At 42.2% G+C, this 27,930-nt stretch overlaps 1 protein-coding gene across 17 annotated transcripts in view; it reads right to left on the minus strand.

Annotated features, from left to right (window-relative positions):
• The window catches only part of CADPS (calcium dependent secretion activator), a gene marked incomplete at its 5' end in the record, with an annotated part of 486,465 nt that overhangs the window by 151,710 nt on the left and 306,825 nt on the right, over window positions 1-27,930 (minus strand). For 14 of the 17 annotated variants that reach the window (XM_082664108.1, XM_082664107.1, XM_082664102.1 and 11 more), the window contains 3 exons: window positions 8,781-8,993; window positions 15,368-15,476; window positions 25,758-25,824. In XM_082664108.1, coding sequence (XP_082520234.1) covers window positions 8,781-8,993; window positions 15,368-15,476; window positions 25,758-25,824 — 389 coding nt within the window. Of the gene's footprint in view, window positions 1-3,435; window positions 3,448-8,780; window positions 8,994-15,367; window positions 15,477-25,757; window positions 25,825-27,930 lie in introns of all 17 variants that reach the window. The other 3 variants (XM_082664103.1, XM_082664104.1, XM_082664109.1) reach the window with 1 other exon arrangement.

The following is a 27,930-nucleotide window of genomic DNA, read 5'->3' on the forward strand; positions in this document are numbered from 1 at the left end:
CTTGTTTCACTTCTGGGCTGTAATTGCATAAAGATTTTGGAGTTCTTTACAGCATGGGCATAGGAGACTGACTTCAGACTAAACTTAGATGAATAAAGCTGATATTGGTACCTAAACTACATTTATAAACTTAAAAGAACTATCAATGGGTATCCATGACACAGAAGCGGGCTGATGGACATGCAGACTTAGGGAAGGCAAGTATGCTTTCAAGAGGAAACTAATTAAAATTTTTACCCCAAGTTTGCTCAGAAACAATTTTGGTTTGGCATTTAAGGAATGTTGGGAAAATAATGGTTCCTAAAGTGATACGATTATGTGGATTTTATACTCTCATTTAATCTACTTAAATTTCAAGTGATGTTCCTAATTGACCATCCTATCGTTGATTTTGTCTGTGATGTTTGGGTTCATTTCATGTTTGATATTCTTTTTCTTTTTCTCCTTCACAATGGGAAACAATATATCATAGTTTTTCATGATCTCGTCTTAATAGCAAGCATATTTGTGTGATCTTTTTTCCGATAGAAAGAAATTTAGCTATGTTTGCAGTAAGGTCTACCAAATGGAATTTTCTTGGGTGGGAGGGGAATAATACAGCTTTCCAATTTTCATTTTGTTGAGATTTTTCTATTATCCCAACAGCTCGAGGAATGAATACAAAAGGTCAAATCTTTTTATTTTGTAGTATTACCTGTTAGAACTTTTTATAGGCTAGGGAAAAAATTCTGCTGTTGAAAATAACTATGATTGTGTTGTTAACAAATTGTCTGAGGGAGGCTCCTTCCTCTAATGAATCCCTTTTATAATAAACTAGGGGTAGCTGCTTTATCACTGAAATTCAGAGCACAGTTATGGCTGTTGTTATTCCTGATGGATGCTAGAGGCAAGAGAATAGCTCATGTAACTATAAAGTCACTGTGAACTCGAACTGCAAATTAAAAGGTGACTTTGTATCCTTCCTATATGGAAAATGTGTGCTTGTCATATCTGCTTGACAGTACAAGAGTGAATGTATGGTTTGGACAATAACGAACAATGACAGTAGTCAACCTCATCAGAAGACATGAAATAAAGAAATGACAATGATTGATGGCAGCTGACTGTTTACGGATTTTTCTAGAAGAGTTTTTCTTGGCATGATCAAGTAACCAGGGGATGTTGTGCCCTGCCTGAGCTCTGCACAGCAAGCAAAAGACTGGTCCTCCCCTGCCTGCTGCCCTTGAGAAACAACTGAATTCCTTCATGGTCCCTTTGACTCAATCAAGCTAACTTGCATGGCCAAGAGAGGATGGCTGCTTCCGAAGCTATCAAGGTCCACCTTGCATTTTGCAGAAATCTCTGGCAATACACCCAAGGGGATAAACATGTGGTATTTATTTCAATGTTCATTTTTATAATTCTTCATAAGACAAATGCTTTGAGTAAAAATCATAACAGAATTTTTTGTCAATGATCTCAAAACCAATAAATGATTTGTAATTTTCCCTGCTGTAGTTACTACATTTTCAATTAATTTACACAGTACTTGATAATATTTTTATGTCCCTGTAATAAGAGCAAACACAAATTTTCTATAGTTGACTAATTAATAATGTATCTTCCTATAAATCACTATAGGTCATGAAAATACTCAGCTGATTAGTGAATAGTATGTTAAATGTGTTTGAAGCAGTTAACAATGAAGTGACCCTTCATTTAAGATGATGATCTATTGACATCCTAACATGGTATTTGGAAAATTTTGGCCCTGATTGTGAGAGACTATTCTTTTAAAAAGTCATTTACTTTAGAGTGAGAAGGAAAGTGATACACAGTGTGGTTTGGGGTCACGCAAATTAATATTGAATTCATTCTCTGATGTTGCATTCCTGCAATGTAGCAACTGCAAGTTGACAATACAAGAAGATGCAGCAAAAATCTGAGACAAAACTATAGAAGGAATTGAGGCAAACAACTATTTGGGAGTCTACCAGGATAGCAATGCATTGTTGTGCAAATACATGTAAATTCACTAGAACAAAATTCATTCAGTCATCTATTCATCCATCCTTTCTTTTAATCTTTAAAAAAAGTATAGCAAAATCCTAAAAGCCCACAAAGTTCACATTCTATGGTAAGCTTTTAAAAATGCCTCATCGGACATGGAAAGGAAAGGAAAGTTAAATTAGCTGCTTGAAGTGGTAAAAAAAAAAAAAAAAATCTGTCTGCTAGCCAGGGGTACATTTATGCAAAAGAAAAGAAAAAAGAAAGAAAGGAGGGATAGAAAGCAAATTAAAGAAAAAAACGAAAAGAAGAAAGGACTATTATTAAATGGTCAGGAGAAATGATGTGACCTACAACTTCTAAGCTCGCATTCAAAATACTCAAGTACATATTTGCCTGCTCTCTTGACCAATTTTTCTAGCTCCCTCTAATGTCTAGTTTTCCCTCAACACATTTTTGGTGGACAGCTTTTTCCTCTATGAATAAAGGAACTGTGTACTCTCTTTTATTAATAACTCAAATAGTGAAGAGAACGATGTTTTCATGTTTTCAAGTTTCTTTTTTTCTCTTACAGGTGTATTTTTAGAAAAATGAATACAAATACAAATGATGTCCTAAAAAGTTATTGTTGTCATTGTTCTTGGGAGAGCAGCAGAGAGATATTTGAGACCAGAGGTCAAAACCCTCCATGACATTGTGAGGCTGTGAATCTGAAGCTTCTGTGAATAAGCTACATGAATTCAATTGGGTCCTTAGTGGCCTGTTTTTGTGCGGGCTAGCTGCATGTATTACATGTCTCTTTTCAAAATTAATCCTCTCTTGGGTCTTAGAGCACACCCTCAAGCCAGGTAGGATGAATTCTTTCGTGTTCAAGTAATGAATTTACTTTATTGTGTTCTGCAATTTCTTGGAGTCTTGCTCAGTTAACTTCTTGGGGTTTCCTACCCCACCCCCCCTTCTATCTGTTAAGGTACCCGTGGTTACCACACCATTGGTTCGCTGACCATTCTAACCTTTGGAATGGGAAAGGAAAAACAACAATAGCAACACATCATCAGGGTGCAAAATGATCTGTTTTCAGGCATTAAGCAGTCAGGTAGCTGTGAATTCCACGAAACAAAGGCATTATTTGCCATTTTGTTGTGACGTTCATTAATATTCTTGGAATAAAAAAAAATTAGGATATGTTCATGGTTGGCTTTACTCAGAGGATCATTTGATGCCAATATGAAAGCCAAGGAGAGGAGGCAATTATGCACACATCACATGCATCCTAGTTTCAGTATGAAGCTGACATTTCAGACCTACGGTCAGGAAAATAACATGAAAAGTTTTACTACAAAGTCTAGACATGAGGAAGATTTCAGAGGAGAGGGAGGAAGCACATTGCAGGTGTCAGATAATCTAGTCTGATTATCTGAGCTGTGCTAGCTATAGGGGAACACTTACCCTTCAGTCCAGCTAGAAGTTAGCAGGGTAAGAAGGAACAAACCAGAATAACATAAAGACTAGCAACAAGGCTCAGGAAAGCAGACAGGAGTTCTAACCTAGCAGCTAAAGTTCTCGGGTTTGAGCAAAGATTGAACAAGAAAACTTAAATGAAACAAAACGAAAAACCAAAGTCAACCCCCCCCAAACCAATAGTAACCAAGATCCCCCTAACTGTTGAAGACTCTTCAGGTGGTAGCAAAATTAGAACCATTCTCAAAGACATCCAACTTTAGGGATCTATGATGTGATTAACACTTATCAGTTGAGAAACAGACATCAGTATGAGACTCATTGCAAGTGATATATCAATCATTGACCAAAGAGCAAAGCTTAAAATACCCCCTCCCCCTGCACTCTTGAGAACGGAGGCACTGATTTTCCACTGTTCCTCTAACACATTGCGCAGGGATCGGGTGTTTCAATGAGAGGCCACTTGGCAGAATAAATCGTGGCAACACTCAACTCAATGATTTGGACGTCATTTCCAAGGTAAGCAACATTGGCCTTAAAAAACTGGAAAATTACAAGTATTTGTTTTAAAAAGTTGTATAGCTAGGCACTGCCTTAATTTTTTCAAGTTTTAACCAAAAAAATAAATAAATAAAAGAGAGAGAGAGAGAGAAATTAAATCAACAGCAACACACATCAAAAAAACCACAAAAGAACAAAAAGGTTTACAAGTTTGGTGGAACCCTCCCAAAATCATTGTAGAGTCACATACAAACTAATGAATAGCAGGATCTATTTTTCTTTCAGTTTTTCCGATTCCATACAAATACTCCACTCCACTCTTAGACGTGTCTTTTCATTTTGAAATCAAGCTTTCGAAATTGAAAAAAAAATAAAATCTGCACCCAGAAGTCTGTTAAACTGAATTTAGAAAGACCCAAATAAACTCACAATTACACTCAAGTATCCCAAACTGTAAAATATTCCATTCTCAAGTTTCCCTTGAGCAGACAGCGACATGACAAGACTGGAGTGTTTATTTTTCTCTATCCAAAAAACCTATCCCATTTCTCTGTAGCTTCCCTTTGCCATGTAAATATTAACAGAGTGATTACAAAGTTAACTCATAGAAAAGTTGTTCTTAAAAATCATTCACTTGCAAGAACAGCAAATACTTTGAGCAAATATTCAAAAACAGGGATTTGATGAGATGTGTACAGAATTAAGTATTTAACAATGACCCTTACCTTTTGGAAGTCAGGGAGATCTTTTTAAAATGCAATACTTGATTGTTTTCACTCCCTTTGTTAGAGGGTCTGTGATTGACTTAACGTTTGTGACGTGACAAAATAAATCGAGGTATAGACTGAGAACCAAGTGTCAGTGAAGGATCAAAGTTTGCTACTTTACTACTATGTTGTAATTGTTTTTCATTTTTCTGTTATCTCACTTTGTAGTATCAGGTGACCAAACTATCCCAGTTTGCTCAGGACTAAAGGGCTTCTGGGACAGAGGACTTTAATGGCTAAAACCAGGCAAGACTTGGGCAAATCTGGATGAGTTGGTTACGTTATGTCTGGATAAACATTGTAAGTCTGACTGACTTAATATAAAGCCTGATCTATTTAATAGTGAGGGTTTGAATTTACCAGTTTAAATGCAGCTTTGAAGTAACTGTTATGTAACCACGATTCTGTGGCAGACTCCACTAAAAATTATGATCTATCCCCTACCCCCAGCCATTTTTCATTGTTTTGCACAACTACTCAGTGCATTACCACACAATGTAAAATTCTTGGCTCCTGTTTGAATCATTCTCATGGGTTTTAAATACCCCTAACTGTAAACGATCAGATACAGAAGGTTGGTTTGGTTAAACCCTGACTGGATTCCGATGCTGGTTTCTAAAGTATGGGAACACAGCCTCACTTGCGGGTACTCTGGCTGCAGTTTTTATTAAGTGCCTAAACTAGCATTAGATAGAATCTGGAGCAGTTGAGGCTCTGTTTCAGGGGTAGTAAAGTAACTATGGGATTATTAGGTTTAACACTCGTGGGTTGAAGCTCTGCGTAAAGATTGTCATTGACTGCAGGGTCATGGTGTACAGTTGTGCAGAATGGGCACTGCACAACTCAGGAGGCACCATTCGCATTTCTGTCTATGGGAGAAGTGTCTCCTGCAGGGCACAATCTGCATGGCTGAAAGTGGTGGCTTCCTTCTTACAGAAGCTGGTAAGAAGGAAAGTAGTCCTCATACTCTCTAGAGAACCTCTGTTCCTGGGCAGTGATTAAGGGAACAATAAGGAACAGGGTGGTTCTGCCACCAGGTACTGATAAATCCCAGATGCATGAATTACCTGACTTTCTCACTCATCTCTCAGCCTACCTCACATGCTCTCTAGGAATGACATTACTTACCCCACCCCACAAATTCGAACCCTTAGAATTTTTCTCTGGATGCTCCATTTAATAAAAGTTCCCTCTGTCGACTAGAATAGTGACATACCTCAGGCTTGTGTGTACTCAACTGAATCTTGTAGCTGATTGCCTAATGACTAGATTCTAATTGCACAGCTAAACGGATCCTACCCACGGAGGGAAATGTAAATCGAGAGCCCGTGTGTATTTCCATGAAGGGACATCCATTCCCTTTTCAAGAGCCTCCATTACTAAGCTCCTTTTTAAAATCAGTGTCTGGTCTCCATTTAATTTTACCCCTGAATGTCCATCCTCTTTCCTACACTAGAGAGAAAACAAAGAACCAAGTAGTAATTTCTTAATCTTGGCAGACGATAGAACAAAGACACTGAATGTAAGGTGAAATGACTTCAGAAGAAGTGGAGATTATTTGGAAATAAAACCAGGATTTTCCAAATATCACCTGTGACACATGTTTTATGAGCTTGATTTAGATGGTGGTTATAGTTAGGAATTTTTTCCTGATACACAGTTAATTCCATCTCAGAGGAATATAATGGGATGTGTTGTTTCTAAATTTATTTAAAAGGAGACTGTCAGGCAAGGTGAAAGAAGGGATTCCATTACAGAGGAATTATTTTAATTCAATAAAGACTGGGGATGCTTTTATTTCAACTAGTGACTAAACCATTTAAAAAGAGATGCTTCCTTCTCTCTCTTTGCTCTCAAACTTAAATGCCACAAATGTTAGAGAAAAAAGAGAGTAGGACACTTGGTGGTGGTCATGGTCAGAAGGGCTGTCCCTCTTCCCCTGAGTCCCTCCTCAACTTATTCCTTATTCTTTCAGGGTTTTCTTTGTGGAAACCCACATGATTGTGTGATTATGTACAAGGTCCCACAGGGAATGCATCTTCCTTTAAAAAGCCATCAGGGGCTTCCCTGGTGGCACAGTGGTTGAGAGTCCACCTGCCGATGCAGGGGACACGGGTTCATGCCCCGGTCCGTGAAGATCCCACATGCCGTGGAGCGGCTGGGCCCGTGAGCCATGGCCGCTGAGCCTGCGCATCCGGAGCCTGTGCTCCGCAACGGGAGAGGCCACAACAGTGAGGCGCCCGCGAACCGCAAAAAAAAAAAAAGCCATCAGTACTGGACAGGAATCCCTGGGAGCACCTGATGGATAGTATTTGTCATCCAAAGAGAGTTTTTCCCCATCAGTAAAGGTGTTACAAGGTCTAAGAACATAGTCTTGTTAGATAAAAACAGACATGGCAGTGGAATTCATTGAAAAGAGACTATTCTCTGTTTAGTTGCTGTAGCTACAAAATTATTCGATCCATATTTTTAAAAAATTATTTATTTTTGGCTGCGTTGGGTCTTCATTGATGCGCGTGGGCTTTCTCTAGTTGCAGCGAGTGGAGGCTACTCTTGGTTGTGGTGCACAGGCTTCTCAATGCAGTGGCTTCTCTTGTTGTGGAGCATGGGCTGTAGGCGCACAGGCTTCAGTAGTTGTGGCAGGCGGGCTCAGTAGTTGTGGCTCGCGGGCTCTAGAGCGCAGGCTCAGCAGTTGTGGCACACGGGCTTAGCTGCTCCGTGGCATGTGGGATCTTCCCGGACCACGGCTTGAACTCGTGTCCCTTGCATTGGCAGGTGGATTCTTAACCACTGTGCCATCAGGGAAGCCCTCGATCCATATTTTAAGAGCAACAGAGGAGAGACAGTGTGAAAGCACTGTGTTCAAGGTCAAATTTCTGGCGAGGGGCCTTCACACTTGCTTTCCCTTTTGCCGTAATTCTCTGTCCACAGATCTTTGTGGGGCTGACTCCCTATCATTTGGGCTGAAGCTCAGATCACCTGACTTATATTCCCTCTCCCCACTCAGTCACCATTGCATGACATTCTTTATGGTATTTCTCAATGTCTGAAACTACCTTACTCATTTTTTTTACTTGTTTACTGTCTAGACTTCCCCACTGGGCTGTAGGTATCCTGAGAGCAGGGATCTCACCTGTCTTCCTCATCAATGTCTTGTCATCTAGACAGTTGCTCAGTGAACTACACTGAATCAGTGGGTTCCATGCTAAAGTCAGGACTCACCATGATTTTTGCTAAAAATGCCTTGTACCCGCTATTCCTAATTGACCTGTTATTCAGAACCGTAACATCTCTATTTAGGGTTCATGTTTTGTAAAAAATGAATTATTTAATTTGGTGCCTTATGTTGTCAGTGCTTCCATTTTCTTTGTTTCAATAAGCATCTCCAAGCATATGCTGTCTTTCATCTGACCCTGTGTGTCTGAAGTGTTGCAAGATAAAAAACCAATGTAGGTAGCAAGAAGGCATGGCAAAGGGGCAAGAAATTAAAGCAGATGCTGAGGTAAGAGGGGAAGAGACTGGAATATGAACTGGGGCTGTTTAAGGAGGAAGTTTCATTTTTGGGTTCTGGTATTTTAGCTCAGAATGGGTACCGTGGTTTTTTTTTTTTTTTTTTCCACTGCATGTGATAATGTCATCATTTATTTTTAAATGGTTCTAAGTTGCAGATTTAAATTTATTTCAAATCAAGCCCTATTTTACAATTACTTTTAATAGGAAGAAATGAGGCAAGGACATACATAATCTACCATATTTGAAGGACTCAAACAAATACATGTTTGGCTGTGAATTCTAAACTCTCACCAAAACAGAGAGATAAAAATCCACCTAAAATATATTTTCTTTGTTTAGTCCTTAGGGGGAAATGTCAAGTATTGCACTTTAAAATTACTTTCATCTAACATTTTTGTCCCAACTTTCCCCCTCTGAAGTCACTATTTTTTCTTTTCAGCAAACATGATTTTGTGAATCCTTAATGTTAAAGCAACTAGATTTTCTAACTCAACTTTGAAAGATTGACTTTACTCTACAGAGCTATTTTTAACAAATGGCATATTTACTTACAAAATTGGGAGATGGGGGCGTCCAGCTGAGGCACGTTCCCTCCCTTGGCGTTGAGTTTCTGGACTTGGGTTGGGGGCACAGGCTTGTGTGACTGACCGGTAGCCCGGTACATGGCTTGGACCCAGAGAATGCGATCTTGCTCATCATCACTTGCAAATATCACGGTGTCTCCTTCTTTGACTGCATTGAAGAAGGCTCGGCCACCCTCCAAACCTGGGTTAAAAGGGAAAAAAAAACTGCTAAGTTGAGCTGCAATGTTCTTGGCAGGACTAAGTTCTGAGAGAGGCAGTTTCTGTGCTTTTTCTTGGGCTGCAGAAGGGAGGAGCCACTTATCTGACTGTAGGATGGGAAATCTGATACCCACTTGACCACAAGGTGGGGCCATGGTGTCCAAGAGGCATTTTGAGCCCAGCTCTTGTCTCCCGCCATCTTTGTTTGGTTGGAGACAGAGTTGTCAACTGAGCTGCCTAATGGACGGGTAAACATCTGTCTATAAATAACACTATTATTTCTCTCATCTTTTTTTTTTTTTTTTTTTTTTTTTGCAGTACGCCAGCCTCTCACTGTTGTGGCCTCTCCTGTTGCAGAGCACAGGCTCCAGACGCACAGGCTCAGCGGTCATGGCTCACGGGCCCAGCCGCTCCGCGGCATGTGGGATCTTCCCAGACCGGGGCACGAACCTGTGTCCCCTGCATCAGCAGGCGGACTCTCAACCACTGCGCCACCAGGGAAGCCCTCTCTCATCTTTAAATACAAACAAACCAGACAACGAAAACATCTCTTGACCCCCACTTCTCCCTTGAGCTACTGCCCTATTGTTCTTCTCTTTACAATGTAAGTGGATCTCTACCAGGGCTTCTCAAATTTTGGTGCACATGTGAATTCTCTGGGCATCTTGTTAAAATGTAGCTTCTGATTCAGTAAGTGGGGCTAGAACCTGAGATCCTGCGTTTCTACTCAAGCTCCCAGATGATGCTGATGGTGCCAGTTGGATGACCACACTTCAAGTAGCAAGGGTCTCTCTCCTCTTAAAGCCCTAAAGCCCTTCTGATCGGGCTGCAGCCCCAGTGAAACTTGTCGAGGTCACCAATTTCTTCCCCGATGCTGAGTCCGATGATGAACTCAAAGGCTTCATTTTGTTCCATCCGTCAACTCATTCCATTCTCTTTAAAAGGTTTTCTTCACTTGGCTCCAGGTCATCTGATTTTCTTCCTCCTTCCCTTGCTGCTGCTTTCAGTCTTGTTTGCTGGTTCCTCCTCCTCTCACTCCTCCTCCTGACCTTTACACATGGGAGCATCTTGGCCTTCTGTCCTTGGACCTCTTCTTTTCTTCATCTACACCCAATCCCCCATCGTGATGGCCATCGTGTCAAATACCATGGATATGCTCATGGTCTCTACATTTCTAGCTCTACACTGGACACCTCCCTTGAACAGCGGACCTGAACATCCAGTGGATTTCTTGACTTCTCCACGTGGATATTTGAAAGAGACCCCAAATTTATCACATCCAACACTGAACTCCTGGTGTTCTCCCCAAACCTCCTCTCCATCTCAGTAAAGCTGACCTCATCCTTCTGGGTGCTCAAGTCCACAACCTCGGGGTCCTTTCTGACTCCTGATTTTCTCTCACTGCCCATTCCAGTGAAATTCTGAAGGCTTTACTTTCAGGACGTCAGAACAGAATTTGACCCATTCTGCCTTCTCCAATGCCTCCACCCTGAATTCAGCCATGCTCATCTCTCACCTAGATTATTTCAATAGCCTCCTATCTGATCCATCTGCCTCCATCTTCACTCTCTATACTTGATTCTCCAGATGGGGGCGAGAGTAATCGGTTTAGCATAAGAGTCAGGTCATGCCACCCCTCTGCTCAAAACCTACCAGTAGCTCTGCATTTCACTCAGAGGAAGAGTCTAGGTTCTGACAGGGCCTGCAAGGCCCCACATGAATTGACCCTTCACTACTTCTACCATCCTCTCCTACTACTCTCTCTCTCACGTGCCCCTGTATGCACCCAAGTCATGATGGCCATGCTGGCCTCTTGCTGCTCCTTGAACACTCCAGGTGTGTTCTCACCTCAGGACCTTTGCACATGACATTGCCTGTGCATGGAACTCTTCCTCCAGATATATGCATGAGTCACAACCTCCCCTCCTTTGTGTCTTTGCTCAGATGTCACATGCTTGTTCAGGCCTTCCCTGACCTCTACCTCTCCTTACTCACCTCTCTTCTCTTGTACTATTTTTCTCCGTAGCTAAATAGCACCTCTAACAAATTATATAATTTACTTCCTAAAGACAGGGAGTTTTTGTCTCTTTTGTTCACTGCTGCATCTCTGGTACCTAGAACAGTGCATGGCATAGAGTAGGTACTCAACAAATACAAGTTGGATGAATGAATGCTCTACAGACCCATTTTTGTCCCACAGGCAGTTCTCAAGGTTAAAATTTAGAGAGAAGTAGGCAGAAGCCTCTCTTTGGTCTCAGGCCAGAGAGACATTGTGTCTGTCAACATATTCCAAAAGCCTGTATTTTGTGGTTACTGGGACTGTCTGTCCATAAATAAAGCTTCATATCTTCCTCAGGCTCCTCATCCTTCCTCCTCTCCCCACCCCCACCAGTTATCAGTTTAAAGATGAAAGGGGAGTAAACAGAGTGATTAGCATCCCTAAATTTCCAACAAGGCCCAGTCACTAACCTGTATGACATTTGCATTGGAAAAGATTTCTGGTGACAACGTTAATTCTAATGTCTATTCCACAAGAGTGGGTACGTGTTGGTAGTTTTGCACTTAGAATTGCCAGGGATTCTAGAAAATAAATAGCTTCATCTTTATATGAAGGGTCTATGGTGCACCATTATGGTGGTTATGATTATGAAGGAATATTTTGGTTCACTTCTTACAGAGAGTTTTAAAATGTGTGATTTGGACAGGATGATGTACAGTTAGCAAGCTGGGAAAACCTGATGAAATGAATGGATACAACCATAAGAAGGAAAATTCTGCAGGGTGAGAGAGGAAGAAGAGCCTTGAGGGATGCTTTAACCCCTGAAAAGTGGGTACCAAGGAGCTAAAAGGAAGAGTGGGGTCAGTAGAGCTCCCGTAGTCTAGTCTCATGGTAACTTTCGGGATAAGCTACTATGATACCGTAGGTGATCTGCAGGCTAGACATCACTGGATGGGTCCTTTTCCTTGCCCCACCACCTCCCGTCTGCCAGGGCCCACAGCTGGGAATAGGGACACTGTGTTCCTGGAGCTACAGTCAGAAAGTCAGTTCATGGGGCTGCCTCGGGAAGTAGAGAGGTAGAGATGGAAAGATGCTAAGTGTTCAGATTTTTTCTTTAATCCTCCCAACAGCCCTGGGAAGCAAGTACTCTTATTCCCACTGTATAAATGAGGAAACTGAGTCACAGAGAAGGAGCTAACTATCCCACGAACACAAAGTGGAGCTGTAAGCATCAGACTTGGGTTTCTAGCCCGGGCTGTCTGACTCTAGAGCTGGTGACCGTAAGCATTGTGCCGGACTGCTGCAGAGCCGGACAGCATGCCTTGCACACAGTAACTGCTCGCAGAGGATCAGTTATTCACAACAGAGTGAAGCCTAATCGTGGAGGGAGTGGGGCAAACAGAAACATCTATAGCAGCACAAGCAAGGACAGTGACAGCAGTGGAGAGCACCAGAGCTTTTCCAGGAAGCGTGGGAGACCAAGGACACACCATTGAGGGTGAGGAGAGAGCAGAGAAACTAGCTGAAAGAAAACCAAGGAAGGAGAAGGCAATGTGAACATCAACACGTGCTCCTAAGCAGCTGTCTTGGGCAAGGCAGCAGTTGTCGGGGACAGCATCTGCAAAATGCAACGTGTGACAGTGCCTGGGCTCTCCACGGAATACCCCACAGGTACTGACCTGTCAAGAACAAGAGGACACGTCTGGGAACGGATGGAGGCAGACCAGGCAAGGAATGTGGGCCAGCTCCCGGCTGGGGATTGCCGTTCCAACAACACACATGGACGTGGTCTGTTTATTATGGTAAAGTTGAGTTGTCAAAGATTTAATTTAGTTGTTTAAATTGTGCCAATGAATTATTCTGAATGAATATCCTATTTGAAGACTTAATTACTCGATCTAATAGGAATTGAGAGATTGTTGCGTACTCTTCGAACCATACCCAGGGAAAGGTAAAGTGTAGTGTTTTCATCTTTTGATTAAAATGATGGCCCTGAATGTAAAACTTACTTACACTTATTTACCAGTTCCCCAAACCAATCTTTCAAGGACCCTAAACAGGTAGAGTTGATTTAGAGCAAGTGATTATGTCCGGATGAGTGCTGGATCTCAGGCTGGTACAAAGGCAAGGATGTCCATGCTACAAGGCTACCTGCCCCCTAAACATCTCCACCAGTTGGTTCCATTGACATCCAGGATAAAGCCGAGAGGAGAGGGGGGACAGGTGGACCCAGAAGTCCTGCTCCAGGTGCACATTCACCTTTCAGGGAGCAGAGGGAGAGACTCCACAAATCTCTGAAGACACTGGCTAAATTGTGCATTACCCTGATCTCCAGCTGGCAAACTTTACTATACATAAGGATCCCCTAGAGTGCTTGTTGAAATAGGATTCTGCCCTCCCCTTTCCGGTTCTTGGTTAGGTTCGGGGTCCAGGAACTCCTATTTTCCATAAGCACTCTTTAAGAAATTCTGGGTTAGACTTTTCTCATGACGATTGGGAGTATTTGAATCTCCATTTTCAATCAAACATTGCTTTGAAAATAACTAGGACTTGGCACACGGAAAGGCAGAGAGGATTCTGCTTATTATTCTCAAGAACATAATCACTTTACTTTCCATTGACATCCTTGGTAAAGGAATTTATAAATTATATCCCATGGGATCAATGTGAAAAAAAGAAGAGAAGCTTTTATAATACATACGCACAGTTACCCCTTTTGCATGTAGACAGAACAGCTTTCTCCCCACTCCTGCCCTCCCCACTGTAGGAAGAGAATTCTGCATTTGAATGATAAAATAACAACTCTAGCTTTGCTATAGCTGTACACAGAGCTATGTTTTACTGCGGCTGCCAGAGGGTGTGATGGGTTAGACCCCAAGTCCCAGCTCTTCTTCTTCCTTTACAAAATGAGATGATAATCCGGGTCCCATATAATTGGTGGATTGTGGTAAAATCCAAATGCCATCACGTAGAGGAAAGGAATAGTAAACTGGCTTAAAAGAAGGTAGTGTCATAAGATGGTATTGTTTTTCCTTTTCATATTGGTCCTTGAGTCTCCCACTTGAAAATATAGGTCTTAGGAAAGAGGGACTCTGTTTCTTTGAAGGGAACTCAATGGTTTGAGACCCCAAACCATCACAGAATGCCACGAGGGCTGCTTTCTTAATACAGGGGCCACATCCTTTCCATGAGTTGTTGCACGAACTTGGCTCAAACTTGTAGGTTCTATTGATGAGGAGGGATTTCCAGGCAGAGCCTTTAGTTTACGTCTTACGTGGTCAGCTCTGTATCATTGTGCTCTGGCAGGATGCTAATTATCTACAGAAGTCTGAGGAGGCGGGGCTGGTCCAAAGCACTCCGGGTTGGGATTCTGAAGCCCACTGCTAATTTTCCTAAGTGGGCTGGGCCAAAGGTCTTCCCAGCCACACCTTTCCAGGTTAACACCCCATCTTCTCTCAGACTCTGTTTTTCCTTTATGTGTATTTTGTTGCATGTGGAAGAGCAATATGGGAGTAGAAAAAAAGGTTTTGGGCCAAATAATGCAGTATGGTTGGAAATGCTTTCCTTGTGCAGATTTGGCATAAAAATAAACTTCTCTGGGAGAGGGCTGTTGGTGCCTGTTGCTCATTAATATGCTGAAATGATTTCGCACCGCCCCTCCCCCCCATTTTGAAGGTTCCTTGAGGCGGATTTCTATTCATCTCTTTCTGGGAAGAAGATAAAATGGGTGGGGGGAGAGGTGTGAGGGGGCAGGATGTGGAACTTATGCAATGTAGAACTTACGAGAAATACTACCGTTTGTGTGGTTCTTAGTTACATAAGGTTGAGGAGCTTGGATGTCTACACTGTAGATTAGTGTCTTTTTAGGAAAAAAACCATTTAGCGAGGACTTTCTTTTCAAGTACCATCAGCTAACTTTGAATTGTAGTTAACAAATGTGGACGTACAGGACAGGTTTATTTGGACGTGGAGACGCAATACCTGCCAAGCCCACACATCACTGGTGAACAAGACACACATACACACACACACACACACACGCACACACACACATGCACACACACAAGGTCGTTGGTGTACATGTAGGACTTATTTTTCAGGAATTTCTTTTGAACATTCTAGGGTGGAGTACAAATTTGATATGGGCACAGCTACATAGAAGAAAAGCGTATTCTGTTTTCATTTTGGTTTTATGAGGATCCCTTGAGTCAAAACAAAGCCCTTGATTGGAATGGCATTTACTCGTCCACGTGGCTTAGTGTCCAACAGGGAGGAAGTGCCCAGAAAATGCTAGTTGAATGTTCACGTGGGAAGGGGGAGATTTTTATGGGTTCACAGCCTAGCGGGTGGGCGGGTACCTGGCTGGGGGTCCGTGTAATCCACAGTGTAGCCATCCAGTTGGAGAAGTTCCTGAGGCTCCGCTTTTTTCTCCCGGTAACTGCACATGGCAAACGTGTACTGACTCACCTAAAAAAGAAAAGCACAGATTGTGAGGTTGGTTCTCTAGAGCCCATTTTCCTTGAAAAAAAACCCTCCGTGTTCAACCCTGTCCTTTCCCCTGAGGCCCTGCGCTCAGGAGCTGGGTTCAAATTGAGTTTTTCCACCTCCTGGCTGTGTAACTTGGAGCAAGTTAAAAGACTTCTCTGGTCCTGTTACCTGATCTGTAGATGGATATAATCTGAGAACCTACCTTCTCACTGGCTTATTGTGCGGATTGAATGAGTTCATAAGTAGAATGCATTTAGCATCTTTCCCGGATGCTTAGGAAGTGCTGGACAGAAGTTAGCTATTATCATTACTGCTGCTGGTTTAACTGGGCTGAGCTACACGAAACTGACATTTGGGTAGGTCAAAACTGGTTGCAGAGCAGCAATCTTTTAGCTTTTACCTGATATGACTATGGCCCTGGCTCTGGCTGAGACTGTCAAGCTCTCAGACTTGACACAGGCCTTGCGGTCAGAAGTTAGGGACTAGATTTTTATGCATTTATTTATGCCCTCCGTTTCTTTTAGTATTTTACTTTTTGCAGGCCAGTTCTCAGCACCGAGCCGCATGTCTCAGCCCACCCTCCCCCTTGCCACTGAAGGAGTGCTTTTGGTCACTTTGAAAAGTCTTCCCTTCATCTCAGACAAGTGCAGGAGTGACATGCTGTCACAAGCAATGAATGCTCGATCTCTAGGTGCCAGTCATGGGAGAGCCATCCTCAGCCCTGCACGGCACGGCTGTTGTCGCTGGTGTGGCCCTCACGACCCACACGGGCATCGGCCCACGTCAGTGCTGGGCGCAGGCTCTGCAGCTGCAGGCCAGCCTTCAGGTTCCTGTCGCCTCGGTGCATCCAGACCCAGCGCAGATACTTAGCATTTCTACAGCTGGCTTGTCTGCAAGGAGCCCGGGGGAGAGCAAGACTCCTTCAGGCTTCGGGCTAAAAGCTCAGGGGCGTATTTACCATCCACGGATGTCAAACGTCTTAGTGAAGTAGTGCCACATCCCTCATCTCTTAGTTCCCTTTATTAAAACAGACATTTCCTAAGTGAACTTTGATCCCGGCGGGGGCATTTTTTATCTCCTTCTCCATGGGTCTGATTTTTTTTTTTTTTGGTAAGAAATTGGCGCTCTCAAAGCCTGCACACATCTCCCACAGTCCTCAGCCTGAAGGTCCCAGTGGCAAGATAAAGGGAGTCCACGGGAGAACGTTTTACTGGTTGATTTATCTATTGCTGCCCTCTGTTGGTTCCTGATGAAAACTTCTGCCCGACATGGGTTTCTTGATCACGCATATAGTTTGAAGAATCTGTTCCTTATATTGCAAGGTCTTGATGGGCTTCAAGGGAAACATAAAGCCACTCAGAGTATGTTCATAAGTGGACATGTATTACGCTTTGTAATAAGCAGAACAACGAATAACAGTCTCTTCTAAAACGGAGGATTTAAGAGCGCAAGCTTTGGGTGGGGTCACATAGGCCTGGGGCCCCATCCCAGCTCTCAGAAGCTGTCATATATAGAACTCAGAGTCTTCATCTGTATTTTACCTGGGTCTTATTGTGACTGGAGGATTAATAGAGCAGTGAAGGGCTTTTCACACCGTGCGCGACACTCACCTAGCAAATACTCAATTTATGCATTTACGTAAGCAGTTGCCATGCATTTGGCACTAACATCCTAACACAAAGTAGCTGAGGAGGTGTATTTGCCTACAAATTATAAATCCTTTGAAGGCAGGCCTAGGGAGTCATGCACCTTGGTTATATTCCCCTTGCCATGAGCAAAATCTACCATGTAACGGGCATTCACTAATTGAGTCTGATTGGTTCTAGAGAAATGAGTACGTACCACCCAATAAAGAGGTTTTCTCCCTCCCAAATTTACATGTTTCTCCAATCCACTACTGATCCCACGGACAACCTATCTCCCACACCCCCTGGCATGATAGTGAACACAGACATTGCTGGAACAGTTCTGCAATGATTTTTTACCTCTCTGGCAACACCGAGATGATATAGTTCGTTAATATGATGATTAGCCAAATAGACGATTGCAGACACTTACTTGAGATCAGAGAAATATCACGACAGAAGGCTGTTATTTCAAGATTCAGGCATTTACTCTTACTACATGCTTGGGGCTTTCTGACTTTTCCTTTTTCTATTTCAGGTCCTCGCTTCTTGGAGCACTGTATGTTGCTGCCCCCTTCTGGTGATACTGTTGAAGTTGTTCCGGGCAAACTTGGGGCTCAAAAAAACTCGAATTGGTTTATTAGGACCATTTTAATCTGGAATTTGGCAACTTACTTTAGGAAAAAAAGGAGGAGAGAAGAAATGATTTGTTTTTGCATATTTCTAATTACTGCAAGGTTGGAGGGAGCCTCAGACTTTCTACAGAGCTTGAAGTGTGAGGGAATAGCAAGGGTCTGGAGCTGCTAAACTGTTTTAAGCCTTGACCTTCCAGAGTGTGCTGCATTGAGAGAGCTTGCCTGACGGGGGGAAGTCGGCTTGGGGGAAAGTCGGCTTAGATGAAAGTACAGTCAACAGATGGTACAGATAGAGAGACTGAGTCTTGATTACTTTGTTTAAGCTCTGGACCTAGCCATGCCAGAAAACTCTTTAGTTAATTAGTAATTTAATGAACTAACCAATATATTTCTTCCTCTTCTAAAACTTAAGCTAATTCGGGTTGACTGTTGTCATTTACAAACAGAACATAAATGCAAATGCCCTTTAGGGCCATTGTGAAGTTGAGTGGGAAGAATGAACATTTACTCAGTTATAAATCATTCACCTATAATTCATTCACCTATAAATCATTCATTATATGCCTTACAATTCACTTTCATAGTTAACTTAATATTGTTTTCTGGGTGACAACTGTTGTATTATAGGGTGTTTTATATTATCAGACAATATCTTATCTCATTCAGATTTAGATTTTTTTGAAAACTGGAACGGTCAGAATTTGGGTGCATTATATTATCTCTAGGGAATCCGAAACAGGTTATGATTTAGGGACCACATTGTCTCTAACTGATGCAAGGTGTGTGAGTTCTAGGACACTGTATCTAGGACATTGTATAAACCTCCTTGAGCACAGTGCTGTCTCAGTGCTTGGTGTCCTGGAAGACATCTGGAATCAGAAGGCCTATGTTAGGATTCACATAGGCTGCCTATGAGCCATTGACCTTGAGCAAGTCATTTAACCAGCCTCAGCCTCAGTTTCCTCCAATGCGAAATAGGGATAAGACGTGTCCTTAACACAGTACAGAAATCTTTGGGGCACAGAAGAAAAATATTTTAGAATAAAAAGATGATCGAGGTGAGGCTTTCTAACCTGGTCTGGATGACGGGTTGGCTTCTTCCACTCCTCTCCTCCCACACCCAAGGTGGGGAGCTCAGGGTGGAATTGGCACCTTCATCATTAACATTGGTTTGGTCGCGGTTCCTAACGACGGTAATCAACATATTTGCTCCTTACCATGGCCCCTGGGGTTTAGAATGAGTTTACCCAGCAATGTCCTGACTCAGGGTGCCGGGGACCCATTTCTCCTTACTCCTTGTGTTAGGGTCTGCAGTCATGTTCATAGGGCATATACTGGGGTTTCAAGGAACACAGCTGAGAGGTCTTGTCATGCCATTTGCGCAAAATCATCTGTTTAGCTACTCTGATGCTCATTTCCTTGGAGAACATAAACTCTGAGAGAGTGTGGTCAAAAAGGAATGGGAGACTTCAGTTTAAAAGGGACAATGACCTCTGAGGCAGTGTTTCTCCAAAGATGGTCACCGGACCCCCTGCATCAGGACCTCCCGGGTTGCTTGTGAAGCATACAGATTCCTAAGCTCCATCTCAGAGTCTTCTGTGCATCAGACGCTTCTGGATGGCCCTTGGGACCTGCATTCTATTTACTTAGTTAGTTTTAGGCTGCACCCTATGGCATGTGGGATCTTAGCTCCCCGACCAGGGATCAAACCCGTGCCCCCTGCGTTGGGAGCACGGAGTCTTAACCACTGGACCGCCAGGGAAGTCCCTCTGCATTTTAAAAAACACCCAGTGCAGGCAGTCCAGGGCCATACTTGGAGAACACTGTGTAGGAACACTGAAGTCTCTGGGAGAGAAACACCCTGCAACTGCTTCATTCCCTTCAGAGCTGGTAGGGCAGACTCCAGCCACATCCATAATCATTTTAGCCTCGATCCTTAACCACGGAAATTGCTGCTTTGGCTCAACACCCCCCTAAGGGTGGCCTTTGTCCCTGGTTAGTAGGAAGCCCATTTATAACCTATCTTTGGTTCCCCAAGGTAGTAGCTCTAAAAGGAAATCTCCCTGAGAGAATTTAATAGTTTTGCATTACAGACAGAAATGTAGACTCTCTTTCTCTCTCTCTCTCTCTCTCTCTCTCTCTCTGTGTGTGTGTGTGTGTGCGCGCGTGTGTGTGTGTGTGCGCGCGCACGCGTGTGTCAAAGAGAGAGAGAGAGACAGAGAGAGAGAGAGACAGACAGACAGACAGACAGACAGCTGGGGTGGGAGGGGAGATGAACTCTGAGGAGACTGGTGTTGGATGTGTTCTCCTTAGGCTTTTCAAACAATTTTCCTTGTATTAAATCTAGCGGAACTCATACTCACGTTGGAAATTATGTGTTACCAGCTCTCTACAAAAAACACTCCATGAGACCCAGCGCCTGAATAGAAAGGCACATTCAGTAAGTCACTTGGGTAGCTATGACTCCTGTGTGGTGGTTTCACACTGTCCCACAGAGATCCCTCTGAGGCTGCTGGGGAGTTGGGGGCAGGACGGGGAGAATCTGCTTTCTTCCTCAGCTCCCTCACCCTTCCCCATATTTGACCAGACTGGTTCTCCTGTTTTCACTTTTGCATTTCAGTGGAAGGGTGTGGTGGCTTAAAGAAACCGAAAACCATTTGTACGTAAGACTGGATTCAACACTGCATGCAGCTGCTGGGCGCCTGTGGTCACTGCCTGAGCTGCCATCTTTCTTTCAAGCAACTTGGGATATTTTTGCTTTCCCTGAATTGGGCCAGGACTGAGGGCTTTGAACTTCTCTCCTGCAACTCTGTTGGCATTGCAGTTGTTTCAAAGGGCTTAAGTTGTTCTTTATCATTTTCATAGAATGCTGTGTGATCACTTAAACAGTAGAGATGAAAAATTGAGAAGAATCCAAAAGTGATGCAGTATTTTCTAGGTAGGCCACCAAAACTGCTTGTAGACACTGTTGTAGTGAACAGGACAAAAATGGAAACAGAAGACTTGAGTTTTCCTCCTGGCTCCCCCATTACCTTTGTGATGGTGGGGCTGTCATATCACCTCTGCAGGCCACAGAAGGTGTTAATGGAGACTTTGGATTTAGGCTGAAACAGAAGGTTGAATTTGGGGGATGCATGTCCCCAGTGTACCTCAAGGGCTCTTTAAAGCTAGTGAGAATCACATGCACGTGAAACCTCTCATGAAATCCTTGTAGGAAAAATGCCGAGCTGTAGACAGGTTTTGGATGCCCTTTTCTGATTTTCAGAAGTGAGCACATAGCTTGCTTTGTAGCTACTGAGCGCTTCTTATCTTCTCTTGGTAGAAGGCTCAGTGTGAAGGACCTAATACGTCTGTGCTCCAGTCACACGGCCTAGAACAATCATTCTCTTCTTTTGGGTTCAGTATATATCGTATAGACATGGCTTCACTAATATTTGCAGCACAATTCCTCTTTTTTTCTGAAGAGTTTTTTTCTCCCCTAAAATCTCTCCCAAAGTTAAGAGGCCAGTGACATCTTCTAAGTACTTCATCATTTCAAAGATTGTCAGAGAAAAGTCTTGTGTCCAGTAACTGGCTACCTCAGTGGGAGGAGAGACTCCATATTACATGACAAGGCCACTTACCCCACTTCCTCTTGGAAGGTGTCACCAGCCACTCTCTAGGTCACACGATCTTTCCTTTCTCAGAACCACGTGAAGCATTGCCTGGGCTCTTTTTCTCTCTCTTCCTTTTCCTTCTTTCTTCCACTAAACACTTCCTGAATGGCCATGCCAGACACTGAGCTGGAAGGTGTGTGTGTGTGTGTGTGCGTGTGTGTGTGTGTGGTGGGGTAAAGAGAGAAGCACAGCTAGATGAGTTGGAAACAGAACTGACCCTGAAACAGCACATGGTCTACTGAGGGAGGCCAGAACACAAGTGATTCTAAGGGAGGTTGCTCTGCTAGGTGAGAAGCATGCAAAGGGGAGAATCACCCATAATCCAGAGCTGCCTCTTTTAATGTATCTTTTTTTTTTTTATTCCAGCATTTGAAATCTTCATCTTAAATCTTTTTTTTTCCTTTTTAACATCTTTATTGGAGTATAATTGCTTTACAATGGTGTGTTAGTTTCTGCTTTATAACAAAGTGAATCAGCTATACATATACATATATCCCCATATCTCTTCCCTCTTGCGTCTCCCTCCCTCCCACCTTCCCTATCTTACCCTTCTAGGTTGTCACAAAGCACCGAGCTGATCTCTCTGTGCTATGCGGCTGCTTCCCACTAGCTATCGATTTTACATTTGGTAGTGTATATATGTCCACGCCACTCTCTCACTTTGTCCCAGCTGACCCTTCCCCCTCCACATGTCCTCAAGTACATTGTCTAGTAGGTCTGCATCTTTATTCCCATCCTGCCCCTAGGTTCTTCATAACCATTTTTTTTTTTTTTTAGATTCCATATATATGTGTGAGCATATGGTATTTGTTTTTCTCTTTCTGGCTTACTTCACTCTGTATGACAGACTCTAGGTCCATCCACCTCACTACAAATAACTCAATTTCATTTCTTTTTATGGCTGAGTAATATTCCATTGTATACATGTGCCACATGTTCTTTATCCATTCATCTGTCAATGGATATTTAGGTTGTTTCCATGTCCTGGCTATTGTAAATAGAGCTGCAATGAACATTGCGGTGCATGTGTCATTTTGAATTATGGTTTTCTCAGGGTATATGCCCAGTAGTGGGATTGCTGGGTCGTATGGTAGTTCTATTTAGAGTTTTTTAAGGAAACTCCATACTGTTCTCCATAGTGGCTGTATCAATTTACATTCCCACCAACAGTGCAAGAGGGTCCCCTTTTCTCCACACCCTCTCCAGCATTTACTGTTTGTAGATTTTTTGATGATGGCCATTCTGACTCGTGTGAGGTGATACCTCATTGTAGTTTTGATTTGCATTTCTCTAATGATTAGTGATGTTGAGCATCCTTTCATGTGTTTGTTGGTAATCTGTATATCTTCTTTGGAGAAATGTCTATTTAGGTCTTCTGCCCATTTTTGGATTGGGTTATTTGTTTTTTTGATATTGAGCTGCATGAGCTCCTTGTAAATTTTGGAGATTAATCCTTTGTCAGTTGCTTCATTTGCAAATATTTTCTCCCATTCTGAGGGTTGTCTTTTCGTCTTGTTTATGGTTTCCTTTGCTGTGTAAAAGCTTTTAAGTTTCATTAGGTCCCATTTGTTTATTTTTGTTTTTATTTCCATTTCTCTAGGAGTGGGTCAAAAAGGATCTTGCTGTGATTTATGTCATAGAGTGTTCTGCCTATGTTTTCCTCTAAGAGTTTGATAGTGTCTGGCCTTACATTTAGGTCTTTAATCCATTTTGAGTTTATTTTTGTGGATGGTGTTAGGGAGTGTTCTAATTTCATTCTTTTACATGTAGCTGTCCAGTTTTCCCAGCACCACTTATTGAAGAGGCTGTCTTTTCTCCATTGTATATTCATGCCTCCTTTATCAAAAATAAGGTGACCATATGTGCATGGGTTTATCTCTAGGCTTTCTATCCTGTTCCATTGATCGATATTTCTGTTTCTGTGCCAGTACCATACTCTCTTGATGACTGTAGCTTTGTAGTATAGTCTGAAGTCTGGGAGCCTGATTCTTCCAGCTCCATTTTTCTTTCTCAAGATTGCTTTGGCTATTCGGGGTCTTTTGTGTTTCCATACAAATTGTGAAATTTTTTGTTCTAGTTCTGTGAAAAATGCCAGTGGTAGTTTGTTAGGGATTGCACTGACTCTGTACATTGCTTTGGGTAGTATAGTCATTTTCACAATGTTGATTCTTCCAATCCAAGAACATGGTATATCTCTCCATCTGTTTGTATCATCTTTAATTTCTTTCATCAGTGTCTTGCAGTTTTCTGCATACAGGTCTTTTGTCTCCTTAGGTAGGTTTATTCCTAGGTTTTTTTTTTTTTATGTGTCTTGTCGCTCCACTTACATGCTCTCTTTAGGGTAGATATCAGCTGTTTTTGCCTACTCAGCATCCATTTCTTTTTCTGGTAATGGCATGCTGATTTTGCACTGGAGACAGCTCAGTGGCACTGTGAATCAAAGCAACATGGTCTGCCCTTCTGAAAAGCTGGTGTGACACAAGCTGGACCAATCCAATTCCCTCTCTCAGATTTGGTCCTCAAGTGGAGACACAAAGACAGAAAACGGTCAGAGCTGATTTTGTCTTACAGCCATGTCAATGACACTGGCCATGGTTCCCACCACCGGGATTTCTGGAACTACTCTGGGTACTAGCTTTTATCACCAATCCTATGAAGTGCCACAAGAGCCTTCCAATACACTTTTTTTAAAACCTTACTTACCTTGAGTCTGTTTCTGCTATTTGCCTATAAAGAACTGTAAGAGATCCTCTTCTGGAAGTGAGAGACCAGGTCTCCCAGTTCTTCTCTATGATCTATCAATGTACCCTTCACAAAATAGGTACTCAATAAATGTTGGTTAGCTGATATTCTGAGGAAATGTATCTCTGGATGAAATGTCTTCCATCACTTAGCTGTGGCTTATTTGGATGGTTGGGAATAATTCCAAAGTTTTCCTTTGGTTAATTTATTTTAAGGTTTTGTTGCACCCCATAGTGATTATGAAAGCAAAGATTACCTCTTGCTTCTAGATGCAAGACAGATGCTGTTTGCCTTAGAGACACAGTAGAAGCTTGAGTAGATCTGTAGAAGGTATAGCCTTAGAAGCTCAGGGTTGGTGGAACTTTCAAGGCCATTTAGACTAAGAGGCAGCTGCTTTTACTGTGAGATTTCAGAATCCATAGTGCTCAAAATACTAGTCAATGCTCATAGCCAACACAATAACCCAGTAAACACCTTTAGGCACTAAATTACAAGTTGACTCACTTTGTGACAGCTTTCAGAGGACAGAATAAATTAACTTTTGGCAAATTGAATTATAGCTCACATGCTCTGGTGAAACTTGCACATTAAAAAAAGGCAATGACAAATTCCTTTGTAAACTGAAAAATCCTGATGCAAAAAGCAAACAAACCAAAAAAAAGGGGGGGCATGGAGATTTTCGAGGACATGCATTACTATTTCTGGAAACTTTTTTTCTTAAAGATACAATGAAGAGGGCAATAATATTATTTATATATTACTGATGTATTAGTAACGTCAATATCTATATCTACACCTGCATCTTTATATACAGAGATGTACCCTGCTGCATGGTTAATGACAGTTCCAACTGGGGAAGCCCAAAGTACCTCCAAAAGGAAAATTCCACAGGTATTAGAATCTGAGCTATATGTGCATTCATGAAACAATGTCTACAATGATTGTGTTCAAAAACGAAAAAGCAAGTTGATGAACAACATGAAGAGTTTGATTATTTAAAAAAAGCCTAGGTGGAAAGATATATTTAGATGGTTAAACATAATTATAGGGGGTCTGGAAGCCTCAGACATCAAGAAGACTGGAATGTTCTTCCACAGGTGATTCAGAATCAAACTTACTAAACAATGAAAGAGATGCAAAAAGTCCAACTAAATTCTGGCTTTTCTCATAATGACTACCTTAGTGCTTTTCGAAATAGCAGATTCTTCTAAAATAATGTTAGTGTCCCTATTGCCCTAATCAGGCACACACTTGCTCCCTCCCTAGGTTCCTGCATCGCTGGCAGGGGTGGGAGTTTACTGCTCCCACATTTCATATATATTTCTGTATTGTTAGAATTAAAAAATAATGAGCATGCATTAATTTTTAGAACTTGAAAGTGATGTAAAAAGGAAAAGGAGGAGAAGGGAGCGCTCTGGGTACTGGAAATGTTTTGTACCCCTCTGAATGGTGGTTGCATGCATAAGCAATATACAGGAATTCACTGAGTTAAACACTTGAGCTTTGTGCACTTAAGGTAAATTATATCAAAAACATTAATGAATCCTATCGAATCTTTAAAAATAATGGCTCTTAAGACTGATATGAGAGTTGAAGAGTTACCTGCACTAAGACAAAAAATCTTTTCTTCCATCTCTTCCAGACATTCTTACCGATGGCCCATAAATACCTGAAGGAAAGCAAAAAGACCAGAGATGCGTTAATACTTGAGCTAGTGAGCTGTTTAGCTCGCTTTACCATGAAGCTGGGTGCTCGCAAACAGAGCTCAGGAACAGATTGTAGACTCTGGAGTGTGTGGTTGAGAAGAATGAAGAGCAGCAGGCAGGGTTTACTTTGGTTTGTAGGAGGAATTGTGGCCCATCATCAGACTTGCCTTAGAACCTTGACTGATTCCAGGAAACACCCTGGAAAATGTTACATTGTACCTTAATTTGTTTATGTGCTAAACGTCTTATAGGTAGGGAAACTCCTGAGAGCTGTTGCACAGGAGAGAAAAAAAGAGTGCTAAATCTCACAACTCCAACTCTTTCACCTCCTGTCAAGTCTCTTTCAGGAAAACCTTTAGTAAACAAAGCAAACCTTGTCTGCTTTTCCTGTAATTCTGGCAAATGTAGTTATGTTACAGAAAGGAAGTTTCAAGTCGGCAGAGAAAGTCCTCCCTACACCCGTCCCTCTCCCCGAATTGCTCTTCTGTTGATGGAAATTAATCTTTATGCAGAAAAAATTTAGTTAAAGGAGGGTTGAGAACAACAAAGGCACACTTCCAAGCTGTCTGGAGATTTCACGGTCAGTGTTACTAATTCATTCCTGAATTACCCTGTTGGCCTGATGGATTGATACACGTTGAACTGGCATTGATCAGGGAAGTGAGGCTGGTGGTTTTCAAGCTCTATTGGACCAAGTGAAGAGAGAGCTGGTCATACTCAAACCCACTCAAATCCTCGAGTTCCAAAACTGGCTTTATGTGCTATCAAAACCCAACTGGACAACTTCCAAATCCCCACTTCACTTGGAATCAGACACAGTTTCTGCTTTGGAACACAATGAAGAATGCACCTAATTAAAATGTACACTGTTTGACAAATTTCAGGGGCTCGTAGCAGTGGCTGGTGGCCTAAGTACTCAGACCTTCATGCCAGGAATGAGTCTTCCGGGTCCTTTTGCTTCCTCATGCTGATTCTTTAATTACCAAGTGCACTTGATTTTTACCTCCTGCCAAGTTCCTTACTTTGCTCACACCTCCACTCTTTCAGTCCCAGCACACATTTTACGGCCATGGTAAACCACAGAGGAAACTCTTAATCGGTTTCACCAGAATGAGTTTCATCCTCCTCCTGGCCGTGGGACGGATCCTACCATCTGCATGTATGAATTTCCCTGCTGAAACTCCTTCAGTGAGTCCCCCCCACTGACACGAGGGGAGCCCGCAACTTTGACCACTCATCTTGCACTTCCATGATTTATCCCAGATCGGTCCATCTGTTGCATGATTTACTTGCCTTTTTTCTTTAAATTGACGTATTTAACAAGAATAAATTTATTTTGAAAGGAAACTTTACATTGTAGCTTTGATATACTAATTTTATATTACATAATGCACATTAAAATACATAAATAACTGCTTAACTAATATATGCTTGTCTGTATACCACGAAACAATCTTGTGTACCATCAGTGGTAAGAAGAGACCCAGGGAAACCTTAGCCTATAGAAACAAAATGGAACATCTTGACCTGGCCTAAAAATGACTTTGTTTGCTAGCTTCTGTGCCTTATGTTACCTGTAATTCCTCACCACACCATAAAGTTGCACACCCCCATAACTTTGCACGTGCTATGGTGCCCGGAATGCCTTCTCCCTGCTCCTTATGTTAGAATTCATATTCTTCCTAAGTTTGAATCCTTACTGTGATGTCATCACCTCCTGGGCCCTGCAGATAATTCTGCTGGTAGTTACAATGATCACACTGCTATAATTTATTTATTTTCATATGTATTGTTTCTATTGGATTGTGAGTTCCTTGAAGGAAGGAAACTTGTTCTTTTTTTCTCAATTTTCCTTTCTAAATTCCTAGCACAGCTTTTGATGTATGGTAGGTGGTCAGTATACATTTGCCATATTTCAGTTAGTTATGAATGCCTTGGGAAACCAGAGCCATCTTTATCAAACTTTCTGATGAGAGTTTCACACATTGCATAGAGACATGCACTCCACTGCCAAGTTCTTTGAGTTTTTTTTTTTTTTCCTCCCAAAATATATCCCATCTATTTCTATC

The sequence above is a fragment of the Grampus griseus genome, assembly GCF_964374135.1.
Source record: "Grampus griseus genome assembly, chromosome: 10".
In the NCBI taxonomy this organism is placed as follows: domain Eukaryota; kingdom Metazoa; phylum Chordata; class Mammalia; order Artiodactyla; family Delphinidae; genus Grampus; species Grampus griseus.